Genomic DNA, 27,880 nt, shown 5'->3' with positions numbered 1-27,880 from the left:
GGATCCACTTTTTGGGGAATATGGGTCGAAGCAATAACAAGAATATTTCTAGTGAAACATCTTTCACAATCCCTGGAGAGATAGTTCACTAGTAGACCAAGGGATAAGTATATTACCGCACTAATATAACAATAACCATTTTTCTACAAAAATATATATAACTTTTTTTAATTAAATAAACATAAATATCATTGATTTTTTTTTTTTTTTTTTTTTTTTTTTTTTTTTTTTNAATGGTGAGAACTGCAGTGGATACACAAGTTGTATAATCCTGTCCTACGCCTTCAACCACTCGGCCATCTCTCCTACAGAATGATTATGGCCCAGAAACCNAGTATGGACAAGTAATATTAAAAGAAGTGCTAAATATAAATTAATAAATGCTAAAGTTAGTGAAGATAAAGCTTAGATGAAATGATATTTAAACAATTAACAAAAAATGGAAGGAAAAAGGAAGGATCTGAGAGAGGCAAAAAAACGAAATTTCTTACGGCTTCTAGGAAATTTGGCGGACAATTAGAAACTTCTCTCTTTAGTGTAAGTCAGCTGAACACCGTGATTGATGAGTGAGTAGGTGCAAATGTGAGGAGCGAAGTAATGAGACTGATAGGGAGAGGAACCGAACTTTTTTCTTTGTCTAAACGTAAGGTTCGACCAGTTTTACGATCTATCAGCGATGAAGAACAACAGTTTTACATTGAGCTTTTTTTCTTTCTTTTACACTTGGAGGAGGATTTGAAGGAGAAAAGGATGAAACATAAAATCCACCTTTTTCTTTAGCATGTGAGAGCAGGTGAATTCTTTAGGGGTCCACACACCACCACGTGTTCTTTCTCTCCTCGTAATTTTCCAACACTCGACTATGTCTGAAAGAACAATGCTTACCTTATATGATAACAGTAGATTGGTCCAATGCTTACCTTATATGATAACAGTAGATTGGTCATTTGGAGCTACTACTGATTCCGACTTTGGATGATTAGAGCTCCAAAGAAAGGTCAAAGAAGGAAAAGGATCGAAACGAACGTACGGAGGTAGCTAGCTAGGAAGAAATCTAATATGAAACATGAAAAGAGGAAAAATTAGTACATTCTCTTGGTACCCCTTTTCTTTTGTCTACCCATTGAAGGTTTAACAAGCTAGGACCCATCATTTTGTCAAAAGAATATGCATGTCAGAGATAATATCTAAGTGCAGTTTGATCAATTTAGAGTTTAGAGATGTTGTAACCGTCCAAGTCCACCGCTAGCAGATATTGTACTCTTTGGATTTTTCCTTTCCGGGCTTCCCCTCAAGGTTTTAAAATGCATCTCTAGGGAGAGGTTTCCACAACCTTGTAAAGAATACTTCGTTTTCCACTTCAACCAATATGGGATCTCACAATCCGCTCCCTTCGGAGCCCAGCGTCCTCGCTGGCACTCATTCCCCATTCCAATTGAGGTGGGATCTCACAATTGAGCTACTGGACGTTCATATCAGATAAGAACTAAAGCTATTCAGATAAGAACTAAAGCTATGCAGGGAGACAGTCAAACAGAGAAAAGGAAAGGAAGGACAAGAATGAAGATTGGCTTGATGTGCAAAAGCCAGCATAAGTGTGATAAAACAGAGCCTTGGACTAATTCAAGCATCAGATAGGCAAAGAGCTAGACTTGAAGTATAAACAATTGTGCTACATCCGACTAGATGCATCAGTTTAATTTGCCAAGACAAAACAATAGTGTTGTTTCAAGGAAGCTTTTTTACAGTCCTAACTAATTGGTCATTTTAGCCTAAAAGGTGTTGTGAATGGTTGATTTCATCGTCTAGTCTTAATGTCGAAGCAAACTCGAGCTTTTTACAGTAAGTGCACAATCTAATGCTATCAAAGGATACAGATACAAAACTAGTGATCACAACTCTCCCCTCACTTGACAACAGGAAAAGGAAATTTGGGTTAGGATTGATCATACCGGTCTGCGCATCTTGACGTTAAGTGGAATTTCCTTGTAGGACTGAATTTTTTCAGCGGCTCGCCTTAACGGCCTACCAACGGATGTCCTCCGACGTTCTTGAACTTCAGATCTATCAGTAGAATTGCCATTATCTTCTGTTTCTACTGATGAAGTTGGAACAATTTTTACTTCACATACGATCTCTTTGCATAGAGAAGCACTGGTAGAATTGGAATTTACAGTATCAAGTGAGTCTTTGATAGCCACTGGTTCCTCGAGTTTGAATCTTGCAGACTGCCTTCTCAGACAAGGCCTGCTAAGAAATTCAATGAAGTTCATGTTCAACATCTCTTGTATGCTATATTATCTGGAAAATTTTCTGAAAATGTGAAGCCAAATAAGGCAATTAAATATCCACGAACAGACCTTATGCCTTCAACCTTCTGGACCTCTGTTTGAAGAACTGAAGTTTCTCTACATTGAGAAGCATCGGTAGAATTGAAATTTTCTATCCCTAATAAGTCATTTGTAGCAACCGGTTCCTCAATTTTCAATCTTGCAGACTGCTTTCTCGAACAAGGCCTATTGAAAATTCAATGAAGCTCATGTTCAACAATATGTATTATTTATGCTACATCATTTTGAACATATCCTGAAAACATAAAACCCAAATAAAGCAATTGAATATCCATGAACTGACCTCTTGCCTTCGACCTTTTGAACCTCTGCTCGATGAACTGAAGTCTCTTTACATTGCAAAGCATCATTAGAATTGGAATTATCTGTCTCCAAGATGTGGTTTGCAGCCACTGGTTCCTCGGTTTTGAATCTTGCAGATTGCCTTCTAGGCCTGTTAGAAATTCAATCAAGATCATACTCGATTTATCTTTGGTATGCAATATAATCAGATAAGTCCAAATATAGCAATTACATATCCATGAACAGACCTTTTGCTTTCAACCTTCTGAACCTCTGTCTTAAGAACTGAAGTGCCAAAAGCTGCATTCAGAAGAGAATTGGTTATAGAAAATGACAATATTCATATCCTGAAGCTGAAGGTAATTTGTGCACTGGCACTTACATTCTTGTCTGGATTGTCGTCGCCTGTTAGTTTTGCAAGGCATATTACCCTCATTTGTATTCATAGATTCCGCTGCCTCACTACATCCGGCGGTCCCTACCTTGAGGTAGAGAAAAGAAAAGGGTAAGTAGCATAAGAAATATTTACTAAAGAATAACAACAGTATTGTTTATGTACCCCTCCAGGCTGAAATGTCGCTGCTTTTCCTTTTCTCTGGAAGAAGAGTTTCGGTGTCAATAATCAATAAGCACTTAATTGCAAATTTGAAATGACTAATAAAAATTAAAGTAACCTCCAAATCCAGTTTTCTTGACCTAAGAATGCCATTTTTACATCCAAGCTCGTGTTGAAGGGCTTTCAGCTGCAGAACATAAAATTACATTCAGTTGCAGCAAATTAAAGAGTTCGATCTGCAAACTAAATCGAATTTCAGATGATAGAAATTTCACTCACCCTTTCTTTACCTGAATTAAGTTCCTAAAAATAGAAAGAACCACGACGTTAAGTGTAGAAGATTATTAAAATTTATTTTCTAGGATACTAGCTTGCCATGAACAAGTGATAAAATGGAAACTAAAGACACAAAGATGCAGGTGCAAGATTACCGCTAACATTTGACTGTTTGCTTGGGCGAATTGCAGATTCTGCTGCTGCAATTTCTGAAAATTGGTTCTCAATGTCTCTAACTCATTTCCACTTATCTCAATTATACGACTATTCGAAAATACTCATCAAGGAAAAAGAAAGTTCATCGATTATATATGTACGTACGTACGTACGTATGTATATATAAAGCCCGAACAGAAAAACAAAGACTATTTCTGTTATGGATTATGACCGTCACAAAGGATACTTTCTTTCTGCAAGAACTTTCGTAAGTGCCATATTTTCCTGGAAAGAAAAATAAAGGCATCATCAATAAGATGAGCCAATCAAACTGGGCAGCTTATAGAACACATCAGAAGTACCTTCTGTAACTTATCAACATATTCATAGGTCTTAAGCAAACTAGACTGCTGCTTCGTATCTCCCTTCTGCAGTACAGGTTGCTCCTTCAAGTTGCTTATATCGGAAAGCCGTTTCCTCTGGGCGCCTCCTACTTTGGAGCTCTTCATCGTTTTCACTCCAGCTATTTCCATGTTTTGACTAGCTAAATATCAACAAACCCTTTCAATGCATACTAAACTAGTGAATGACTAGCTTCAATTTACTAAGAACAGCACGAGGTAGTTCATCCAAATTCAATTATTCTCCAAAAAATCTACAAAAACGCATGCAGATGAAAAACCCTAAAAATCGTAAAAACAACGGGAGTAAATGGTGTGCATTCAAAACCTAGAATCCTTGTTAAACCATATAAACCACGAAATGCAATTAGGATTCCAATTAAGCAACCTCAATTCATCGAAATCGAATGATTTTCAGGAAAACTAACAGTAAGGAATCTGCAAAATTCGAAAGCAATAGAGGGAACAGATCAAGAAGTTAGTCCTAATGGAAGAAATCAAAACAAAAAGTACCTCCAACACCGTAGTTCTTCGAATCGAGCGAAATGCTACACTCCATGTTGGAGACTCTATGGTTGAATCCTAAAATCTTTCTGCTCGAACAACGGATCTTGGAAAGGACAGAGTTACTGAAAAGAGAAATGAATTCCGAGCAGGATTAAGCGCGAAATTGATATAAGATGAGGGTAAAATTGTAAAATGGTACCGGGAGCACAACGGCTGTCCGAAGCAAGTTCGAACCTGTTTCAAAACTTCGTACGGCTACCCCGAACCCAATATTTCTAATGGGGCGATGGGCTTTCATATTGGGCCGTAATGGGCTTGATAGGCCTAATATGAAAAAATAATAATAATTAAAATAATAAAATAAAATTCTCAAATAGCTCACCAATAATTAATTTAAAAAAATTCTCGACGAATTTTTTTAATAAATAACTTATTTTTGTTTATTAATGTTCTTTGACTTTTGTATACCTATAAGTTCATAATCATTGCTATCATGAAATAATTTTTATTAAAAAAATATAAAAATATATTTTAATTTGATGCAAGTTGATGGAATTAATTAGATGGTGAAATAATTGACAATTAGATATTACAACCTCCAACCATTATATATTTTCCAAATCAATATTTTTTTATATTAATAATATTATTATTATTATTTCAGATTTATTTAATTTGAGATATTTTGTTTATTTATTTATTTATTCATTCATGGCTTTTTTTTTTTCTGTATATTTTGTAATTTTAAAGGTGATAAGTGAATAAATAAAAATAAATAAATAAATAAATAAATAACTTTTTAAGTTTGAGTAAATTCCTCATTTTTTTTCTTTTTAAAATTAACGAATTAAAAAAAATTAAAGAAATGAAATAATCCCTTTAATAATTTTCAAATAAATAATTTCCATATGTATCCGATATTTTAAAAATCAAATATCTCGATTCTTTCACTAAATCGTATAATTAACATGCATTCCTTACTCGAGACTACAAATTTAACATACAGTTAATTATCTAAAATTAAACAATATAATAAAATTGTGAAATTTTTCATGCAACACTAAACACATATTTTTTCGGCATTCACTTCTCAGCAACGACTGAGTTAAGTCAATTCGTGTGCGCGTCACCTACGATCAGACGACATGCTCAAGTCTCTAGCTCAGATTTAAGAGGAAGGTCTTAGAGAACAAGAGCAGAGAGATTTTCGAAATAGAGTTTGAAAACAAGACTTAGTGAGAGATTGAAAACAGTGTTATAGTGTTATATAGCATGCAAGCAAAGACGACTACAACAACGGATTAGCAATAATATAACTATTCAAGTAAGGAGAAGTTGACAACCAGTCATATCTCTCTCTATTACATTTCGGGACATTTTAACGCAGAATTCTAGTGAACGGTCATACACCCCCGTATTGACCTGATATGAACGGTCATACACCCCCGTATTGACCTGATATGAACGGCCATACAACCATAAACTAACACGGGTTGATCGAGGACGAAAATTAAAAATTGAAGTAGCACTGACCACTAAAATGCTCAAAAAACACAACATTTAACACAAAAGGAAGAAGCATAAGATATTAATGAAGAATCAAAATAAAGAACATTAGAACAGAGTGTCTCATCTCAGCTCAGCTCAGCACAGATTTTTTTAATAGAGAGACAGAGAAAGAAGGAAGAAGCCCATCTTCCCTCTCCTTGTCTGTGTCTCTGGACTATACCCTATTAGAATAATGTGTTCATATCCCTACAACAAATTTGGGTGACCCAAAAACCAGGTAGAAAAATGTCAGCAACAGGCTGCAAAAGGACACACCTAAAGGGCCAAGGAGGGGGAGGAGGAGGAGGAGAGAGAGAGAGAATAGACAGAGGAAGGAGGACAGAGAATCATTTCTCTTTCAATTTCTCCTTCTTCTTCTTCTTCTTCTTCTTCTTCTTCCATCCATTCTACCTGGTTTTTGGGTCACTCTCCCATGTTCTTTCTTTTTGATTTCTCATTTTCCTAAGCTGTTTTGCAGATCCATTCATAGTTAAGTAGATTTGTTCTTGAGAATTTGAGAGAAAGGTACCTGAAAGAGAGTCTTCTTGTTCTTGTTCTTGTTCTTGTTCTTGTTCTTGTTCAGATTAAGCAGTTCCCAACCAAATTTAGTAGCAGATATGCTTGCTACCATTGGCATTCTGTTCTTCATCTGGGTTTTGAGCTCCTCTCTGCCTCCTCCTGCCATGGCTACTTTCACCTTCAATCTCACTGTTCCTCATCTTCTTCCAGATCCTGAAGCTGTTGCTTATCAAGTTCAGAGGTAGCACATTTGTCTCAGTTTTGTTGGTTTTCACCAAGAAATGCCCCAAATGGGGGTTTTCTGCACTTTTGCTCTTGTTGGCATTTTATCGAACACTTGCTGTGCATACTGTATTGCTTAAGCTGTAGGGGACTGTTTCCATGGCCGTCCACACTAATCCATGGATATCTTTGTTTCTTGCAGGGCTGTGAACGATTCCTTTTCCCGGAGGCAAATGCTGTCCGTTAATTCGAAAGATCAATCCAGTTCCTGTCAAACTGGAAACCCTATCGACGATTGTTGGCGCTGCGACTCGAACTGGCAAGCCAATCGCCAACGCCTCGCCGATTGCGGCATTGGATTCGGCCGAGACGCCATGGGAGGGAAGGGAGGTCAGATCTATGTTGTTACAGATTCCTCCGACTCCGACCCCGTGAACCCCCGCCCTGGAACTCTCCGCTACGCCGTGGTTCAAGACGAACCTCTCTGGATTGTTTTTGCTGCAGATATGACAATCAAACTCAAATACGAACTCATGATGAACAGTTACAAAACCCTAGATGGTCGCGGCGCCAATGTCCATATCACCGGGGGCGGTTGCGTCACACTTCAATACATCTCGAATGTAATCATCCATAACATTAACATCCACCACTGTATTCCTACCGGCCACACCAACATCCGGTCGTCCCCCACGCACATCGGATACCGAGGAAAGTCCGATGGCGACGGAATCTCGATCTTCAGCTCGCGTAACATTTGGATCGATCATTGCTCACTCTCGTACTGTACCGATGGTTTAATCGACGCCATAATGGGATCTACCGGAATCACGATCTCCAACAACTACTTCTCGCACCACGACGAGGTGATGCTGCTAGGGCACGACGACGGCTACTCGCCGGATTCGGCTATGCAGGTGACGATTGCGTTTAATTTGTTCGGCGAGAAGCTCGTTCAGAGGATGCCCCGGTGCCGGCGAGGATACTTTCATGTCGTTAACAACGACTTCCGATCGTGGGAGATGTACGCCATCGGCGGCAGTGGTGATCCGACTATCAACAGCCAAGGGAATCGGTATATTGCTCCGGGAAATCCCAACGCGAAGGAGGTACGTTAACGTTATTCTCTCTCTGTATCCGCTCATTAATACAGTTCGCCGGCGCGTTTTAGGGACGCGCCGATAAAGGAAATTATTGGTAGGAAAGGTAGATGAAGGATTAAGGTAAATACCCTCAATGATTTCTAAATGATTTTCAGTTTTTTTTAACTTATCATTAATTTAATTTTTTTTTTAAATTATCATTTTAGCAATTTAAAATTACTTTATAACTAAATATTTTTATTTTGTATATGGAGAAGTTTTTAATTTTTTATTTATTTAAACCTGTATTAATTTTCAAATTATTTTATAATTTTCTAATGCATAAATAGTAATTTCTTATAAAGTAAGGGGCAGAACTGAAAATATTAAAAGTAAAAGGGCATGAGTAAAAAAATATTTTAAAGCGGTGATTTGACGGGATAGTCGTCAACCACAGTCTTAACTACAGTTCACACGTGGGAATAATTATTGGCTGTGTGGAAAAGTGCAAGTAGTGAAACGATGCCGTTTTGGGGTGCAGGTGACAAAGCGCGTGGACACAAACGCGGGTGATTGGTCGGAGTGGAACTGGAGGACGGAGGGGGACATAATGGTAAATGGAGCATTTTTTGTGCCGTCCGGGGAAGGACTGAGCAATATGTACGTTAAAGCGTCGAGTGTGGCGCCCAAATCCGCCGCTCTTGTCGATCGCCTGACACTCAACGCCGGTGTCTTCGGCGGGGCCAGGTACTTTTTCTCATAGTGAAATTACCAAAATACCCTTACTTTTAAATAAATAAATTTGAGAGAATCTAGGCCCTTGAAAACAGCTCACTCATTTTATTTTTATTGGAAAAGGAACCCATTGCTTTCCCATTAATGTCATCAATTTAAAGAGAATGATATGAAATAATGTTGGTCTCTCTATAATAAAATATAATTCCCATATTTAAAAGAAAATTAGAGAGTGAAATTACCAAACACTTTTAATAATTGGATATAATTTCATAAATTTTTATTTAATAATAAAATTATCAGCTACATTTTAAGAGCTTCTTTAAATAATTTTTTTTTTTTTAGTAATATTAATTCAATTGTAAGGGTAGAGTTGTCATTATGGATTTAATTGTGATAGTCTTACATTCGTCGGGGAAGAGAACAAAACACCCTTTATAAGGGTGTGGAAACCTTCCCCTAGCCGACGTGTTTTAAAGTCTTAAAAGGAAGTCCGAAAAGAAAAGTCTAAATAGGACAATATTCGCTACCCGAGTATGTCTTTACATTAATAAAAAAAGAACAAAAAAAAAGGAAAGTAAAAAATAAATTGCCTTTACAAGTTGTTAGCATAAAAAGGGTAAAAGGGGAAGAGTAAGGGCATGTGTGTGTGTGATGACAGAAAAAAGAAGCAGTTGGGGCAAGTGGGGTTTTTTCATTAAATTAATATATATATATATATATATATATGAAGTTCTTGCTTTCCAGCCATTTCTTTTAGGGCCCACTGTCTTTGGAAATGGTGGGCCCTACATATCAACTTCAATTTTATATTATTTGGAAATGGTGGGACCCTAAAAAGTGGATTAAAAATTGTAGCTTTCTCAATTTTGTTTTTTTATTAATTATTATTTTTTGCTACTATTTTATTTTCATATGAGTTTTATAATTACTATTATTATTATTCAAATTTATGTTAAAATTATATTTGAAGCTATTTTTTTTTTTTTTACATCTTTTATTGTTACATTCATTCATTGTGAAATTAGTGAACCAATAGCAATTAGAGAGATTCGGATGCTTTGTTGATCGTTTTATTCTCGACCCTCAGAATTTGTAGGATATCAAACTCAAACCGAACTATCTAACTATAATGTCGAGGTTGTGTCTTCTAAATCAGACCGAGTCGAATCATATGAAATAGGAATCAGTTTTAACTAAAACTTTGTTCCAATTTCAATTGTGTAGGGAGAATAGACAGAGCTACTCATATCCTGGAGACGAAAGCTCCTCTAGTTCGACTTCGAGTAGCAGCGATGGCGGTGGTGACTATTTCGGGATGATATTCGGTGGAGGCGGGGGAGTGAATAGTGCACCACCACCACCATCTCTTTCGGTTGTTAACATGCTCATTCTAACTCTGGTTACTGTTTTAGTTGTGTACACGAACAACTATGAGTCTGCTTTATTATCATTGTAGTAATTGGAGAATTTCAGAAGGGAAAAAGATATATAAATCAAAAAAAGAAAAAAGAAAGATCGATCTTTTCACTTTTCCAACATTGGAGTGCTTCAAATAAGATATGGTAAAAGTTTAAGGATATAAAAAGAACATACCTGTAAAATATCAACGTTAATGAAACATGGCACGTCTTTAAGTCGGTGGAAACGTTGACAAAATGGAATCTTGTCTGCAGCACAGCATGTGGTAATGAGGATGATCGTTGTCTCGTCAAAACGAGAGTGAAAGATCGGCTCCACTGTTTTGCAAGTAAGTCCTTCGAGGTACAACTAAGAGATTAAAGATTCGAATCTCCAGCTCTATGTATTACTAAACTAAAAAAAACACCAACAAACCATCAAGTAGAACAATAATGCACGGGCACTGCCATTCAGAATTTATAAACATGTTGGAAGGGAAAGATCCACTTTCCAATTAGTCATTCAAGATATAATTGTTTGTACCTAAAAGATTAGAGATTCAAATCTCCAGAACTACACATTAACGAACCATCAAGTAGAACAATAATGCACGGGCACTGCCACTTACAATTTATAAACATGTTAGGAGGGAAAGATCCACTCTCCACTGTTCTGAGAGTTAGCCATTCAAGATATAACTATTTGTACCTAAAAGATTAGAGATTCAAATCTCCAGCTCTACACATCAACGAACCATCAAGTAGAACAATAATTCACGGGAACTGCCACTCAGAATTTATAAACATGTTGGGAGGGAAATATCCGCTCTCCACTGTTCTCAGAGAGTTAGTCATTCAAGATATAACTATTGGTACCTAAAAGATTAGAGATTCAAATATCTAGCTCTACACATCAATGTATATACCTAAAAGATTAGAGATTCAAATCTCCAGCTCTACACATCAACGAACCATCAAGTAGAACAATAACGCACGGGCGCAGCCACTCTGGCATTTATAAACATGTCGGAGGGGAAACACATCCACAAGCCCCATGAGAAAGGTATTTGGATCCTATAACCTCCCTAGTTATAATCAAATATGCTCAAAGACGTGAACTACACAGAATGATAGTTTGTGATTATAATCCATGGCATCGCCTAGAATAGTCAAATGTCATAAAGATTTTCATAAGTGCCCTTAAAAGAAACAGTCTTCTTAACAGTTAAAACACCCTCTTGGTTTGTCTGCCTACTAAACATAAATTCAGATATTACCATATCCATCAGCGACCCCAACCGGATGACGACTTCCCGTCGTCCGCAGAACTGGATTTACTCCAAGCTCCTCCTCCTCCTCCTCCTTGAGGCTGCTCGGTATTCGAGCTGGACGTAGGCTTCTCCCAACCTCCTCCTCCTCCTTGAGGCTGCTCAGTATTCCAACTGGACGTAGGCTTCACCCAGCCCCCTTCTCCTCCGCCTTGAGACTGCTCGGTATTCCAACTCGACATTGGCCTCTCCGAACCCCCTCCTCCTCCTTGAGACTTCTCGGTATTCCAACTGGATGGAGGCTTCTCCAAACCCCCTCCTCCTTGAGGCTGCTCGGTATTCCAACTCGACGTAGGCTTCTCCCAACTCCCTCCTCTTCCTCCTTGAGGCTTCTCGGTATTCCAACTGGACGTAGGCTTCTCTGAACCCCCTCCTCCTCCTCCTCCTTGAGGCTGCTCGGTATTCCAACTCGACGTAGGCTTCTCCCAACTCCCTCCTCTTCCTCCTTGAGGCTTCTCGGTATTCCAACTGGACGTAGGCTTCTCTGNCTTCTCCGAACCCCCTTCTTCTCCTCCTCCTTGGGCACCTACATTGGCTTCTTTGTTCCAGGTGGAACTTTGACCCTCACCAGAAGTCTCTGAAGATTTCCAATTATTGTTGCCCTGATTTCCACTTCCCTCATTCCAACCAGAAGCAGGCTTCCCCCAACCTCCATCTTTAGCACTTGCATTCACATCATTCTTTACTGTTTGATTCTCAGTTCCTCCATTCCAACCAGATGCTGGCTTCTGCCAGCCTCCGCCGCCTTGAGCATCATCCACCTTTGTTGCTTGGCTCCAGCTGTTCTTCTGACTATCACTCTCTTCAATCTCCTTGCCTGTCGTTGATTTGTTCCACCCAGAATTATGATCCGCACCGGAAGAACCAGACGATTTCCAATTATTTGGCTCATTCCCACTTGTTGGTTCCTTCCAACCTGATCCCTGCTGACCACCAAATTTGTCGCCACCATCATTGCTCGGCTTCCAGCTCTGCGGCTGGTTCTTTTCATCACCTCCTTGGTTCCAAGACCCTGCACCACCGCCACTGCTCCACCCTCCATTATTATTTGAACCACCTTCTTGGTTCCATTTGCCAGAGCCTCTACCTCCAAACCCCCCTCCTCTGTCTGATCCGGACTTCCCCCAGCTACCACCGCTACTCCAACCTCCTCCTCCATTGTCACCATCATTTGAATCACCATCTTGATTCCATCTTCCACGGCCTCTACCTCCATATCCACCTCTACCGCCCCTCCACCCTCCATTGTCACCATCATGTGAGCCACCTTCTTGGTTCCATCTTCCACGGCCTCTGCCTCTAAATCCACCTCGGTCTGATCCAAATTTCTCCCTGTCACCGTCGTTTGAACCACTTCCACTGCTCCATCTTCCACGACCTCTGCCACCAAATCCACCTCGATCTGATCCAGATTTCTCCCAGTCACTGCTCCCACCACCACCGCTCCAACCTTTATTGTCACCACCACCACCGCTCCAACCTTTATTGTCACCACCACCACTGCTCCATCCTTTATTGTCACCACCACCACCACTCCACCCTTTATTGTCGCCACCACCACCACTACTCCATCCTTTATTGTCACCTCCACCACCACTACTCCACCCTTTATTGTCACCGCCGCCAGCACCACCACTACTCCACCCTTTATTGTCATCGCCACCGCCACCACTACTCCACCCTTTATTGTCATCACCACCACCACCACCACCACTGCTCCACCCTCTATTGTCACCACCACCACCACTACTCCACCCTTTATTGTCACCACCATTTGAACCACCTTCACTATTCCATCTCCCACGGCCTCTGCCTCCAAATCCTCCTCTGCCAAAACCACCTCTATCAGATCTGCCTCTACCACCAAACCGGCCCCTTTCACCCCTTCCTCTGAAACCACCTCTACCTCTATATCCTCCTCTATCACTATTTTCTCCCCTCCAACTTCCATAACCTGAGGTATCATTTGAAACGTCAGTTTGAGCTTCAGCACCACCGGTGGAATGATTAGCATTATATTCATTTCCGGAGTTCCAGTTACTTTTCTCGCCCCAGTTAGAATTGCCACTTCCAGAACTCCAGTTGCTTTTCTTGGCCAAACTAGAATCCTCATTCCCAAAATCAGAATTCTTTTTCCAGTTTGAACCCCAGTTACCCGCTAGGTCACTTGAACCAGCTTCCTTGCTGACCTGACCCCACCCAGATGCAGAATCTCCACCGGAAGTTTTTCCAACATTCCAACCACTGCCTTGATTCTTGAGCTCGCCATCTTTACCACTTTCAACAGATTTCTTATTCCAAGGAGAATTTTCCTCAGAGGCTTTCGTATCATTTGAACTGCGCTGCTTATCCCAACCTCCCACCGATTGATCTCCTCTGGGAGTTGTCAAACTTGAGGAATCAGATTTATCTTTCCCACCCTCATGTTCTGATTCATTAGTGCCCCATTTTGTTCCACCATCAGACCTTGAACTCTGCCATTTGTTACCATTATCACTGGCTTCATTACTCTGTCCCCATCCTTTTTTCCCAATACTTTCATCATGACTACAAAGTTTTGATTTATTCCAACTGTCGTTTTCTACAGCTCCATCACCAGAAGTAGATTTATTCCAAGCTGAACTGCCACCATTACCCACGTTCTTCGGTTTACCCCAACCACCTGTCTCATCCTGGTTACCCCAGTTTGATGTTTGACTTCCCTTCATTGAAGTGCCTTCATTCAAGCCACTTGGATTCACCTTATTTTCTGCTTCAGGATTGGTCCAGTCACCTGCGGATTCCGCTGGAGTCTTATCATCATCAAAATTAGCACTTTGAGTCTTTTTCCACCCCCCAGATTCTGCATCTTTATCTCTGCTCCATGCACTGTGTTCGTTCTTTCCAGATGTTCCATCACCCCAGTTTCCTGTCTGATTATCAGAAGATACCTGCTTTCCTTTGTCCCACTTGTCCCAAGTATGTTCAGTAAGGCCTGCAGAATCTCCACTAGGTACAGCAGTTTTGCCCCAGGCACCAGAGGCATTGCCATCAGAACAAGTTTTGGCAATAGTTTGGCCCCACGAATCGCTCTTTCCCCATCCAGATGCTTGACCATTGTTGGCAGTATCAACACTTGATTTTGCAGCACCCCAGGAAGTGCTTGCATCTGGAGTCGACTTGCTCACCCAAGGAGAATCTTCGTCTATAATTATCATGAACCAGCTTCTTAACAGTTGATATTCATGCATAATAGAGAATCATTTACTAAATCAAATCGTACCTTTTTTAGCATCAAAACTTTCAGAACCAATAGGATTCGTGGAACTGGACCCTGGACCATTCTGCAACCAGAAAAGGGAAGAAAGAATATGCATGGATAATTTTTTGGAACATTAACATTTAACAGCACAAAGAAGAAACAAAGGGAGATGGAAAGCTAACCAAGGTACTGGACTCGGGGAAACTGGGCCAAGGATTTCTGCAGGAAAGTACAATAGCATAAATATTATTGAGGAGGTACATAGAGAGAGTAGTGAAATTCATAATTACAGAGGTTCCAATAAACAGCTATTGGATCCTAGATAAGATAAAGCTAAAAATAATCTTTGTAAGGTGTGAAGCAGTTAATGATTTCAAGATTAGATAAAAAAAAAGAAAATAGAAGGAATTTATTCAGACATAGAAACAAATGACAATTTCAACATTTTTCCAACCATTGCACATCTTGATGCATGCATGGCCAGAATATATCCATGACTATTTTTCTGACCATAACGTTATAAATTTCTCATGGTCATATCTCAATCACCTAATTTCACTCTCCCTCCTGACCAAAAAATAATCATACACAACACACATCATTGCACTACAAACTTTCAGCTGATTTATCTAGATTGAAACAAGAAGTTTTTTTTCTAAATTAAAAATAAAAAAATAAAAATGAAGAAGAAGAATAATAAAGATACAGAAGAAGAGAGAAAAACAATAAACAGGATGTTCATTGAGAGAAAAATGTCGTGAGAATAAAAAGTTCTAAAGAGGGGCTAGTGGGGCAAGCCCTCTGAAACAGAACACGACGAAAAGCTCTGTAAAATATTTAAAGCAAAAACATGAAAGGAAAACTTCATAAATCTCCCCACAAGATTGAGTGCATTTCAACAGAAAATACACACTTGCAGATCCATCCACGTGTAAAAGTGACAAACGTTGTCTAACTTTGCCTGATTATGAGTTCATATAGTTAAAAGTAGTAAAGAAAAGCATCAAGGATTGAACGGTGATACATTGAAAACCAGGTAGATAATCACATTCTACAAAGTTCAGACTTGATCATGTAAAATAATTAAGTTAGCTTATCCATAAATGTTCTTTTCGTTTCCATTTTCTTCTTAAATTTAACTTGTGGATTGAAAAAAAAAAGTTGAATATCCATGTAATTGGTATCCAAAAACATACCCTTCTGACGAAGGCCCGGTAGAATTCCAGCCATCAGCACCTGCAGATGACCCCGTACCGCCCATCCAATCTGAAAAAGAACAAGGGTCAACTAGTAATCATTTTCGAGAGAGAGTGAAAACTTTCAGAGAAAAGAAAATAGCAAAAACAAAATAAAATAACTTGTATGCAAAGAAAATCAATCTACACTTGGTAAGAAAAATGCATTGAAAATAGATTAATGTAACCTCTCAACATTCAAGTGAACCCATTCACACAAGAAATTAAGTCGCAAGTTTTCAAACACGAATTCAAACCTTGGGAGCTGCCTTCATTTCCCAGAATATCGAATGGTTTTAGGGGATCCTCACTGTAAAATGATATTTATATTGCATGAGAGAGAGGGAGAGATAGCGGGGGTACAATCTATAATAAACTGCTCGAGAAAACATTGACACTTCTAGTTAAAGTACCTAAGAGACACTGCAGAGCTCTTTCTCTGTACCTCTGAAAGAAAATCTGATCTGACTGTGGAAATTCAATTTAAGAAAATAAATAACAGAGGAAAAATTGTCTAGCCTCCAATCTAACCAGTACTCATAGAATATTCAACAAGGCCAAAATACAATTACGACCAACAGACCTGTAAGAACCTTTTGTTGAGAATCAAGCTTCACTGTAACATCTCTTTTGCGTACAGCTATAACACGGCACAGGTATCCCTTTAAAGGACCAACACGTATTCTCAAGGTCTGACCAATGGAGAACATTCCATCTCCTCTGTCATCACGGTTGTCTGCATCCAAAGAAGGTCATCAAAAATAATATATACAGGTAAAACGCCTATGCATCAGTAATATTGATACATACACTCACGACCAGTTTCCTTCTCTGCCCATGGCTTTTTAGGTGATAGAGGTGACTTGGGAGAAGAGGAGAAATCCTCAAAACCAGAGAAACCCTTGTCATCCTCCTAAATGGAGAAGAAAAATTGTTGGATTGGGCACAAGCTAAACAACTGAACGACAAAATAAAGAGAGTTCACAAGACCTTTCCACTAGGTGCATCATAAGAAATCTTGATTTTCTCACACTTGTTAGATTTGCAGCAGAAATAACCATCGTTTTCCACCTCATTCTCATCATATACAAATACTGTGTGTCGGTATACATGCTTAACAATCCCTTGCTTATCCTGTAGTTCAAAGCAATTGTGTAAGACAGCCTACTTTACAGGGTACATCAACAGGTAAATTGTTCACAAAAAAAAAAACCTTCAATGATCCTTCCAAAACTTTGACATTGTCTGAAACAGAGATCATCTTTCCATTGTGATCGGCAGCAGTAAATTTGGCATCCAAAGACCCACCTTTTAACTCTTTCCGTTGCACATTCACCACAACAGATCCATTAGGGCTGTCCTTCAAAATCTAGATAATAGAAATGGAGGTTGGAAAGAGAGTAGAACAAACACAGGTAATAGAAATAAGTGAAGACGCCCGAGGTAAAAAAAATAAATAAACTTTTAGTGACATGTATACCTTGTAGCTATCATCTTTTTCCATTCCTAATATCATCCCGAAATCTTTCCGGCTGCAAGGGACAGCACGGTTACCAATACCATTGCAAAATGACTGAGTTATGAGTCAACAGAAATCTGTTAGTACAATTTTTTAGTAAATATAATGAAGGACTCACCCAAAACAGATAAGATCATGATCTCCAAAGCTGCTCGTGGAACTAGACCCCGATGAGCCCTCTCCTTTTCCACCCCCTTTTTCAGTCCTAATAATCTTCTTTTTCTTCTTTTCACCATAAAGTTGAGAAAGCCACTCCAGATCATGAGATTCATTGCTCTCAGGAGGCTTGAACTTTAAGAGCTCATCTTCAGATGGCATCACCCCCCAGCAGTTTAATGAATCTAAAGAAATTTTTTTATATAGATATCCATCCTTGAGCATCATCCCATCAAGAAACTCAAAAAGCTTTCCAGTTTCACGGTCACGCCTAAATTGCATAAGTGGTCGAAATTCGCTGCAAAAAGCAAAGAAAAAATCCTCAATGTCAATGTACCCATAAAGGGGAAAAAATTAATAAAAGCAACAAACTATTTCTTATTACTCAAGTTCGCTAGAGTTGATCAATCGTGGTGCGGGATTGGAAGTTTTCTTAGCAGCTGATCCTCCACCCTATAATGAGAAGAGATTATTTCAGGTGGAATATGTACTCAGTGGCATTTTTCTCTTTAAACATAAACGCATCAAGTATATATATATAGAAGAAACTAGAGAGAGACTTTCATATCACAAACTGTCATTAACAAATTTTACAATTGAATGCTCCATCAGAAAATATATAACCAAATTCTTTCATGCGGAAAAACATGTGAAATGAGAGAAGGTTTTCCAATCCACTACATGATGTCATTAAACTACGTTCAATTTCTCCCAAAGCAGATACAATTTTTCATTCCAATCTAATAGTAATATTCTTGGATTTGACCAAGGACACGTCCAATACACCATTTTGGATCTTATAGTGAATAAACAAAGTTTTTGTTTTGAAAAGAACCTAAACTTTTGCGGTGTACTAATAGTGAATAACCAAAGTATTATCTGAAATATCTAGATGGAAAAGGCCAGGTAAAGCCTGTAAGGGAATAATACAATGGTTGCCAGTAATGTAGTATCATATAGTAGTTGCAACAAGCAGAACAACACTACAACCATTCAAGGTAGAGTTCGAAAGGTAAGCAAGACTTCATACAAATTTTTCAGCCATTGCTTGGAGATCAATCCTTGGAACCAGTTTCACTGTTGCTCTCTTGCGTGCATTGTTGACCGCAACAATCTACAGAAAACATTAAATATTAACTTTTTTTTAAAAAAAGGGAAAGTAGTGATTAAAAATGCTAAAACCCAATCTGTCCACGAGTTTGTACACTCTACCTGAGCAAGGTCTCCCTTGTATTTTCCATTTTTTACACGGGCCATGGTACCCACAGCAACTTCACTGACTCTACTTCGAACAGTAAGTAACTGAGAGATGTCGTTTTCTGGAACAGAAGCTACACGGGTAGAATATATTCCACTTATGCCTTTACATGCCTGGATCCATAGTTGCCCATCAAGTGATATACTTACTACTAACTACTGAAATTATGTTAGCAGTACCAGAAAATCTAGTTACCTCAATTAAATCATACTGCCTAGGAGCTTCAATGTAAATAAAACCTTTTACATGCTCCACACAAAATGCAGCTTTTATCTGTAGCTTGGTACCAAATGAGTTCAAATCAACAAATTTCTGCATAAGACAAAAAACTGATTGCCTCTCACGCCCAACCTACAAATAAAATTTCCAGACCGTAAGAACTAATAAATGGAGTTAGAAAAAATGAAAATGAATATTGGATACTCAGTTCTTGTCTGAAGCATTTGTTTCATCGATTTAAAACCATACCATGCATTTAACCTTCCACAGAGAGATAGTATCCCTGGCAGATTGCAGGGGAGGGTTTCTTCCAGTTGAATTTTTGTTCTCATAATTTTCTTCTGCAAATGCACCGTATCCAGGACCTTGATTGTAGTGTTCCTCCATCATTCTATCAAATTCTTCTTCATTCATTTCTTCTTCTTTTGGGAAGAATGGAATATTTTGAGCTTTTGCATCATCATTCTTAAAAGCCGGTATTGTCTCAAAATCTTCCTCCATGAAACCTATTTTTGTCAAATAAGAGGGTTGAGTAAAAAGAAAAGAATAAGCTTTCGTGAGGCTTGTTCTCTTAAAGAGGTAACACATACACCCCAATTTGGATAGAAAAATATTGATTGTTTTTTTTGTTAACCACAGGCAAAAAGAAAATAGATAAAATAGCAGACCTTTTTCTCACAGAATTTCTTTATATACATGAAACACTAAGGGGATCCAGCCAACGAATCAAGAGAGCTCAATTACCCATGATAGAATGGTAAGCAGGTTGGGACTCATTGATTTTTTTAGAACCAAAAATGGCACCAAACCAACCCATCATTAAAGGAAAAAAACAAAGAAGAAACCAGTTTTTTGAAACCCAAATTGACTGTCAGAACAGAACCAACAAAATAGATCACCAAACCAAAACAATACCTCACCCAACAAACAAAAAAAATAATAATAATAAATAATAATCCAGATTGCACAAGTAAGTTTCAGTGGGTTTACTTATAGGCTTAAACCTCTATCCTTACGGCTTGTTTGCAGCGATTATGTATTAACATCATTCATTTCTTTGAAATTCCACAACAGTAATACCAATAAGAAGAGAGAATATGACAGAGGTTCTCAAAGAAAATTGCACCAAAACTAAAAATTATTAAAATAAAAATCAATGCAATTTTTAGCCAAAAAAGTAATTCCATTCTTAGAACTTAACTTTCCGGTTCCAAGGCCTTACTTTCAACTTCGAGTATGATTCTATGCAACTTCAAACAAACACACCAAATGTTTTTAAAAAAAAAACATGATTCTTCTTAAAATGAAGGACCTCAAATATAAAAGGACCGATTGAGTGCAAAAAAGCCAAAAATGAACACTCCGTACCAATAATTATTATTCTCAAGTTAGAGTTTCAAAGACCGAAATTTCTTTCTTTAAAAGTAGATTTGTGAAATTGATTGCCAATAATAAAATTCAACTGATGGCTAAAGTTCATACGGCCTCTTGGAGTACTCTCTCCAAACTTGTGATAGCAACTCATTTTCTGAAATTTATTCTTTACTGTTACTTCTTAGTTTCAGCTTGATTAGTTCTGGCTTAGAAAGTTTGGTTGACGTGCTTCTCTATTAGTTTCTAGTTTGTTACTTATCAAATATTTTGTCTAAAAATAGAGGGGGGGGGGGGGGNAAACTGCACAGTAAACCAAAATTGAAGATAAAAATTTATATCGTCTCATGATCAAGAACCAAACCAAAACCCTTGTAGTACAAAGACAATAGACAGTGATACGAGAGGAATTTGAAAGGAAAAAAAAAACGACCCACAACATTACGGCCATTGCTGACTTTGAATTCCAAAATCAGTTCATTCATCAATTACCAAATTTGAAGCATCTAAAGCCAAAACGAAAGAGCCACAACAGATACTATCCAGCGACTCTGATCAATCTCGCTAACAGCAGCGGATACTATTCCGCGCAAGCCTCTCAACATGTTCAGCAAATATGTCAAAAGTATCACCAATCTAGAGAATGAGACACGCGTCTCTCAAATCAAAGTATTTGAGTCAAATTTTTAATTCAGCGAGCTTTCTCAAAGTAGGAAAAGGGTCTTAGGCGGTGGATCATCTAGGATGAATGAACAAACAGTCCTAAACTGCGATCATTTTCACCAATTACTTCTATATAACATTTTCAACAAAAATAACACCAAAATCTCAAGAACAAACACAATGTAGAAAAACAGTACACAACAACGAGCTCCTAACAGTACATCGAACCCCCAAAATCGACGAAAACAACAACGACGATGTTTTTTTTTTTTANTATATAACCTATTTTATTTTCCAACAAATCTATGGGTCGACCCAATAGGCTAAATTTAAAGGTGTTTTCAGATTAATCGAATTTTGTAAACTCAATATTGTAATTTTTGAGCTCAAATAACTCTAATTAAATAATAAATTCAAACTAGAGTTGTGCATAGTCCGAATTGAATTGGGTTGGAGAATTTTTTCTACCTGAATCAAAAGTTTGGGTTGATTGTATTGGTAACCTAACCCAAAACCTTTTACAACCCAACCTAACTCAATCCAATATTTTCGGGTTGGGTTCAAATTGGGTTGTCAATCTTTTTTAAGTTTTGTTTATCCACAATTTATATTTTCGGGTTGGGTTCAAATTGGGTTGTCAATCTTTTTTAAGTTTTGTTTATCCACAATTTATAATTATTGAGATACAATATTACTTAAAATATATTAAAAGTTCACTATATTATTTAAAAAAATAAAGAAATAAGTGTCGGATATAAACAATATATTTAATAAAATGAACAAAATAATAAAATATATAATTAATAACCTTTTCCTCGGCCATATTCTTAAAAAATAGTTTTTATTATAAATATTTAATAAAATAATATAAAATAAATTAAACAAAATATATTTTTATTTGGATCGAGTCAACTCGAAAGTTTTGTCTCACGAACTCGAAACCGAATTGGTTCAATTCGGGTTCAGAAAAATTAACTCAACTTTACCCGAAATGCTAATCCAACCCAAACCAACCATAAAATTTGTTTGTTATCAAATACCTCAATCATCAACACTTCGGACAATAGTTGACATCTTTTACCATTAACTGTGGTCGTGTTGATGTAAGCATACATTTTCAACACGCGAGGTAAAAATAGAGATGTTCACTTNATTGATTTAGGGTAAATCTAATTAGGTATAAAAATATATATATATATATAATATTTACTATTATTATTATTATTATTATTATTATTATTATTATTATTATTATTATTATTATTTGCTATATATATATATAACCTATTTTATTTTCCAACAAATCTATGGGTCGACCCAATAGGCTAAATTTAAAGGTGTTTTCAGATTAATCGAATTTTGTAAACTCAATATTGTAATTTTTGAGCTCAAATAACTCTAATTAAATAATAAATTCAAACTAGAGTTGTGCATAGTCCGAATTGAATTGGGTTGGAGAATTTTTTCTACCTGAATCAAAAGTTTGGGTTGATTGTATTGGTAACCTAACCCAAAACCTTTTACAACCCAACCTAACTCAATCCAATATTTTCGGGTTGGGTTCAAATTGGGTTGTCAATCTTTTTTAAGTTTTGTTTATCCACAATTTATATTTTCGGGTTGGGTTCAAATTGGGTTGTCAATCTTTTTTAAGTTTTGTTTATCCACAATTTATAATTATTGAGATACAATATTACTTAAAATATATTAAAAGTTCACTATATTATTTAAAAAAATAAAGAAATAAGTGTCGGATATAAACAATATATTTAATAAAATGAACAAAATAATAAAATATATAATTAATAACCTTTTCCTCGGCCATATTCTTAAAAAATAGTTTTTATTATAAATATTTAATAAAATAATATAAAATAAATTAAACAAAATATATTTTTATTTGGATCGAGTCAACTCGAAAGTTTTGTCTCACGAACTCGAAACCGAATTGGTTCAATTCGGGTTCAGAAAAATTAACTCAACTTTACCCGAAATGCTAATCCAACCCAAACCAACCATAAAATTTGTTTGTTATCAAATACCTCAATCATCAACACTTCGGACAATAGTTGACATCTTTTACCATTAACTGTGGTCGTGTTGATGTAAGCATACATTTTCAACACGCGAGGTAAAAATAGAGATGTTCACTTAACTTGCAAGACGTACTCTGAAAGGACGCGAGAATTTCCTGTTTAGACGATAGTGGGGGAGGGAGTAGGAAGAGAATTCTCTTCGTAAATAAATTGGGTCGGGGATGAGGATCAATTGTCTAGATACCCTAAACTCAGCTACACTTAGAGAGGTCGTGTCATTATAATGCCACACGAACCCCGAACCCAATTCTTATTAAAAATAGATAGAGAATTAAAAAAAAAAGTTTATATTAGAAAAAGATGGAAAGGATTAATTAGTAGTAAACAACATTAATTACAGCTTAATTAATACACTTAAAAAAGACGGACACAAGCCAAAATTAAACCATATTTTACTTATTTCCTTCCTTATCTCTCTCATCCTTTGCAACGACGCCGTTTTCTTCTTCTTCTTTGTCCGCTTCTTTAAACCTCCTATAAATATCAGTCTTGTAAAACCCTCTGGTTCTGAGAACCAAAAGGAACGAAAACAGAGCCCCAATCACTGTAACTCCGGTGATTATAATGAACGACAGTTTGAAGCAATCGACTCCGACGCAGTTCAGCTCTTCTCCGGCTATTCTCTTCTCTCCAGCCGCCGCCAGCTGCCGGTTCGCCTCCGTGTCGTACAAATGACCGGCGACTCGAACGTTGAGGAAATACAACCCGATCGGACTCGCGACGGATCCGAAATTGTAGAGCGTGGAGTAGTATTTGAGGCCGAAGACCTCGGAAATTATGGCGAATAGAATCGGCCATTGGGCGCCGTAGCAGAATCCGATGACGATTGAGGCGATGTAGAGGCCGCCGGGGGGATTGAAAGCGATGAGGAGGTGGCCGGCGCAAGAGAGGAGGAGGATTAGCGTGAGAATTAGGGTTCGAGGAAATTTGTATTTGGTGAGGAAAAATTCAGAGGTGAAACCCGAAACCACGCGCCCTAAGTAATTCCAAATGCTCACTAACGATACGAATGTGCTAATGCTCTGTTTAGGGTACCGAAGAGAGGCGCCGATTTGGCCGAGGTTGTCGATAGCGGTAAGAGTGCCGCCGACGCCGCACGCGGTGGAGAGAAACAGGAGGAGCATGTCGACGCTAAAGAGCGCTTGTAGAATCGTGAAATCCTCCCCTCTCTGCGGCGGATTCAGGGCGGTTTTCCAGCACGACGGCGTTGGTAGATCTGGTTTTTCGGCGGATTTCAGGCGCGATGCTTCTTCGTTTGCAGAGGATTCGAGTTCGATCGGTAACTGCGGCGGTTTTTCGGTGACGATGGTGAATGGCGGAGGATTTTGAAATTCAGACAACTTTCTGCGCCAAAATTTGTAGTCCTCGGCGATGACGACGAAGACAGGGAAGAAGAGGAGGAGGACGACCACGGCGGCGCTGAAACTGTACTCGATGTGGGAGAATTTGAATTTTTGCTGAAGGATTATCATCACCGTAAGAAACCCGGCAAGCCCAAGAGAAATATACAGAAACCTATCAATAATCAAATGAAAATAAATTCAAATGAGTCTTTTTTTCTTTTTTTTTTCAGATAATAATAATATAAATACGACTAAATTAGTAATAATTACATGGGTTTTATCTAATATTTTATTTTTCAAAAGTGTTTAATTTTTTTCTCTCTACTTAATTTGATGTATCTTTTAATTTTAATTTTAAATTTTTTAATATGTATTTATAAAAGATTAATTATGTATATATTTTGAAACTTACCCCACTAAAACTCAGTTATTTATTTAATTTTGATTTATATATTTGAATAATATAATAAAATAAACAAAAATTTAATGGTCAAGACACCATTAATTAGAGGTGGGGATTTTTATTTACTATTTTATTTTAATTAAAAATATTTGTGAATTCGTGATAAAATATTAATTAATGTCTTATCCACTACGATAATTAATTACCTAAATTATTAAAATTATATCTAAAAAAATCATATTTGAGATTTTATTTGAAAAAAAAAAACATTAATATTCCGTCCACTTTTTTTTGAAAAAAAAAAATTGTGAGCCATTGGGTTATTTTGAGTTAAACATTATTTGTAAGGATATGGAAACTATTTCCTGGTGGACGGGTTTTAAAATCCTCGAGCCAAAGTCTAGAGAAGACAATACTCGGAAAAGTCAAAAAAGAAAAACTCGATTATTTTGAGCTAAACATTATTTGTAGGGATATGGAAACTATTCCAGGGTGGATGGGTTTTAAAATCCTCTAGCGGAAGTCTAGAGAAGACAATACTCGGGAAAGTCTGAGAAGAAAAGTTCAAAAAAGACAATATACGGGAGGACAATACCCAGAAAAGTCTAAAAAGAACATTAAAAGAAAAAAAAAAAAAAAAAAAAAAAAAGACAATATCCACTCGATAGGACAATACCTAGAAAAATAAGGAAAAGTCTAAAAAAAATATTCAAAAAAGACAATATCCACTAGAGAGGACAATGCCCGGAAAAAATCTGAAAGGAAAAGTTTACAAAGAACAATATCGACAGATGGTGGCTCGAGCCATTACAAAAACTACACTAATCTAGTGTTAAAATAATCATATTTATTATATGATGAGCGTATTTTTTAATAAATTTGAAATTAAATAATTTAAATTTATTTATTTTATCAAAATTAATCAAATAATAATAATAATTTACATGCAATAAAATCAATTTATAATTAACAAACATTTTTTAGAAAGAAAAAAAAAATAAAGTTCTATTGAAAAAATTTAAATTAAAATGACATATTTATTTAAAAGTAATATATTTATTAAAAGGAAGGAGGAAATCGAGGGCAACCTGTAAAAAACTGTGAGCTCATTAGTCTGGTGATCGACCTTCACAATCCGAATGGTTCTCAAAAACGCGACAGAAATAACCGCCGGCAGCCAAGCGATGAGAAGAATCAACGATTTAGAATCATCGCCATAAATCGCGTGATAAAACTGCGTCAAAATCGCGCCGCTCAATCCCACATACCCTTTCAAAATCCCCAAAACCACGCCTCTCCTCGCCGGGTAATTCTTCACGCAAGTCACCAACGCGCCGGTGTTCGCAAACGCCGTCGAATTCGCCCCTAGGCAAATGTAAAGACACATCAACCATACCGCCGGCGCCGCCACTTTTTCCGTCACCGACAACCAAATCATAAAATATCCGACGAAGTTCATCGCCGCACCTATCGCCAAAACCACCCACGGCGGCGTGATTTCCGCGATTAAGCCGGAAATTACTCCGACGTTCGTGCCTAGATCTTTGAAGAAACTGATTAGGTTTAGAGTGCTTTGATCGTAGCCGAGGACGGATTTTATGGCGCCGGAGTATAGGCCGAACATGTACGGAGTTCCGGCGGTGGACATGATTAGGAATGAAGCGAACACCATGAACCAAGGCCCGGTGACCACGTGGACGAAGAACGAGGCTGTTATTGCTGTCATGGAACGACGCCGTTTTTCGCTTGACGATCCTCCTCCGCCGCCGCCGCCACCGCCGGCTACGATGACCTCCATTTTTATGGCCGTTCTAATTTTTCTTTTCGCTCACTATGTGAACTTGTCTGAAGAGTGTTATTATGGGTTTATATAGAAATTGATTTATTTTAATTTTATTTATTAGACAATAAAAAATTCAAAAATTAAATTTATATTTTTTTAATTTAAAATTTTATGTTTAATAACTTTATTATTATTTTTTAAATACACATTTATATTAAACTAAAACCCTCTAATTTTATATAAATTGAAATAATGCTTGAATATTTTACTTTATATAATTAATTAATTGGTAAAAAAAATGTACAAAATATTGCTAAATTTACGAACGAGACTTATAGTCGACTAAAATATACTGATTCAGTGGATAAAGACGTTCGTTATCATTTCAAAGGTTAAAAGTTAAATTCTATGCGACACGTAATTACACTAAAAAATTAAAAATTATATTTCTTTTCAGTAGACATATTCATTTAGTTCTTCCAAATTATTATTTTCTTGTAACAAAATAAAAGTCAAATTTTAAATTTAAGATATTATTAACCCAAAATATATAATAATTAAAAAAAAGTGTTTTTAAATTATTATTTAAAAATATTATTAAGTTTTAATTAACTTATTAATTAGTAAAACATAATAAATCTTCATAAATGGTTAAAATATATACCTTCAATTCAAAATTAACCAAATTAAAACCAATTATTTCCAGAGCAAACGGTTAAAAATATATTCGTTCAATTCAAAATTAAAAAATTGAAAATTATGAATTAATAACATAATTAAATATAACTATTTATTTTTTCATTATATAATAAGTGCAGTGATATAAATTAAATTTTAAAATCAAAGGAAAAAATAAAAAAGGAAATAAAGAAATAAACCATATTATTTTCCACGTATGACTTGGGATTTTCATTTTATTTTATTAGTCTTTTTTTTTTTAAATACTTTATATTAATATTTTTTAAGGATATAATAGCTCAAATTATGAGATATTTTGTTAAGATGAATGGTTGAAATTTTGAATATGAAAATTGGAGATATTATTTTTATATTGGGACATATCGTGGATAATAATAAAACCAAGAGAAATTAGACAAAAATTATCAAGGGGCCACTTAATTAATAATATATTAATTTTATTGGGACTTTTATTTATTTTTTAAATATTGCAAAAAAAAAAAAAAAAAAAAAAAAAAAAAAAAAAAAAAAAAAAAAAAAAAAAAAAAAAAA

At 36.8% G+C, this 27,880-nt stretch overlaps 4 protein-coding genes across 7 annotated transcripts in view; 1 reads left to right on the top strand and 3 right to left on the bottom strand.

Annotated features, from left to right (window-relative positions):
- The window catches only part of LOC111808512 (SHUGOSHIN 2-like), a 5,387-nt gene extending 661 nt beyond the window's left edge, over positions 1–4,726 (bottom strand). The window contains exons 1-13 of one of the 4 annotated variants that reach the window (XM_023694543.1): positions 4,536–4,726; positions 3,984–4,165; positions 3,869–3,906; positions 3,621–3,729; positions 3,469–3,492; positions 3,308–3,376; positions 3,193–3,228; positions 3,016–3,115; positions 2,882–2,933; positions 2,635–2,784; positions 2,361–2,516; positions 1,953–2,250; positions 240–305 (exon numbers count right to left, since the gene is read on the bottom strand). In XM_023694543.1, coding sequence (XP_023550311.1) covers positions 285–305; positions 1,953–2,250; positions 2,361–2,516; positions 2,635–2,784; positions 2,882–2,933; positions 3,016–3,115; positions 3,193–3,228; positions 3,308–3,376; positions 3,469–3,492; positions 3,621–3,729; positions 3,869–3,906; positions 3,984–4,165; positions 4,536–4,581 — 1,281 coding nt within the window. In that variant the 5' untranslated portion in view covers positions 4,582–4,726 and the 3' untranslated portion in view covers positions 240–284. Of the gene's footprint in view, positions 1–239; positions 306–1,633; positions 2,251–2,360; positions 2,517–2,634; positions 2,785–2,881; positions 2,934–3,015; positions 3,116–3,192; positions 3,229–3,307; positions 3,377–3,468; positions 3,493–3,620; positions 3,730–3,868; positions 3,907–3,983; positions 4,166–4,535 lie in introns of those variants that run through there. The other 3 variants (XM_023694544.1, XM_023694546.1, XM_023694545.1) reach the window with 3 other exon arrangements.
- Positions 4,727–6,387: 1,661 nt separating this feature from the next.
- Positions 6,388–10,174, top strand: LOC111808511 (probable pectate lyase 12). The gene is made up of 4 exons (XM_023694542.1): positions 6,388–6,837; positions 7,021–7,927; positions 8,442–8,647; positions 9,863–10,174. Exons 1-4 carry the CDS (start codon positions 6,695–6,697, stop codon positions 10,092–10,094), a joined length of 1,488 nt encoding a protein of 495 aa, XP_023550310.1. The 5' UTR covers positions 6,388–6,694; the 3' UTR covers positions 10,095–10,174.
- Positions 10,175–11,320: 1,146 nt separating this feature from the next.
- Positions 11,321–19,497, bottom strand: LOC111809303 (protein RNA-directed DNA methylation 3-like; the record flags this gene model as incomplete). Its single annotated transcript, XM_023695744.1, is given in 17 exon segments — positions 11,321–14,547; positions 14,626–14,686; positions 14,787–14,823; positions 15,801–15,870; positions 16,097–16,149; positions 16,253–16,307; positions 16,423–16,575; positions 16,650–16,752; positions 16,830–16,973; positions 17,053–17,208; positions 17,320–17,371; positions 17,477–17,812; positions 17,900–17,967; positions 18,545–18,628; positions 18,727–18,885; positions 18,968–19,123; positions 19,241–19,497. Coding segments are annotated over 17 exon segments (5,171 nt in total), but the record flags the coding sequence as incomplete, so codon positions are not given.
- Positions 19,498–23,513: 4,016 nt separating this feature from the next.
- On the bottom strand, positions 23,514–26,665 carry LOC111809302. The gene is made up of 2 exons (XM_023695743.1): positions 25,956–26,665; positions 23,514–24,636 (listed from the first exon to the last, which is right to left on the bottom strand). The coding sequence occupies exons 1-2, from the start codon at positions 26,663–26,665 to the stop codon at positions 23,514–23,516; spliced, it is 1,833 nt and encodes a 610-aa protein (XP_023551511.1).
- Positions 26,666–27,880: the final 1,215 nt, after the last annotated feature.

This window comes from Cucurbita pepo, chromosome LG13, assembly GCF_002806865.2.
Source record: "Cucurbita pepo subsp. pepo cultivar mu-cu-16 chromosome LG13, ASM280686v2, whole genome shotgun sequence".
NCBI lineage: Eukaryota > Viridiplantae > Streptophyta > Magnoliopsida > Cucurbitales > Cucurbitaceae > Cucurbita > Cucurbita pepo.
This window is presented reverse-complemented; position numbering and strand designations above follow the sequence as displayed.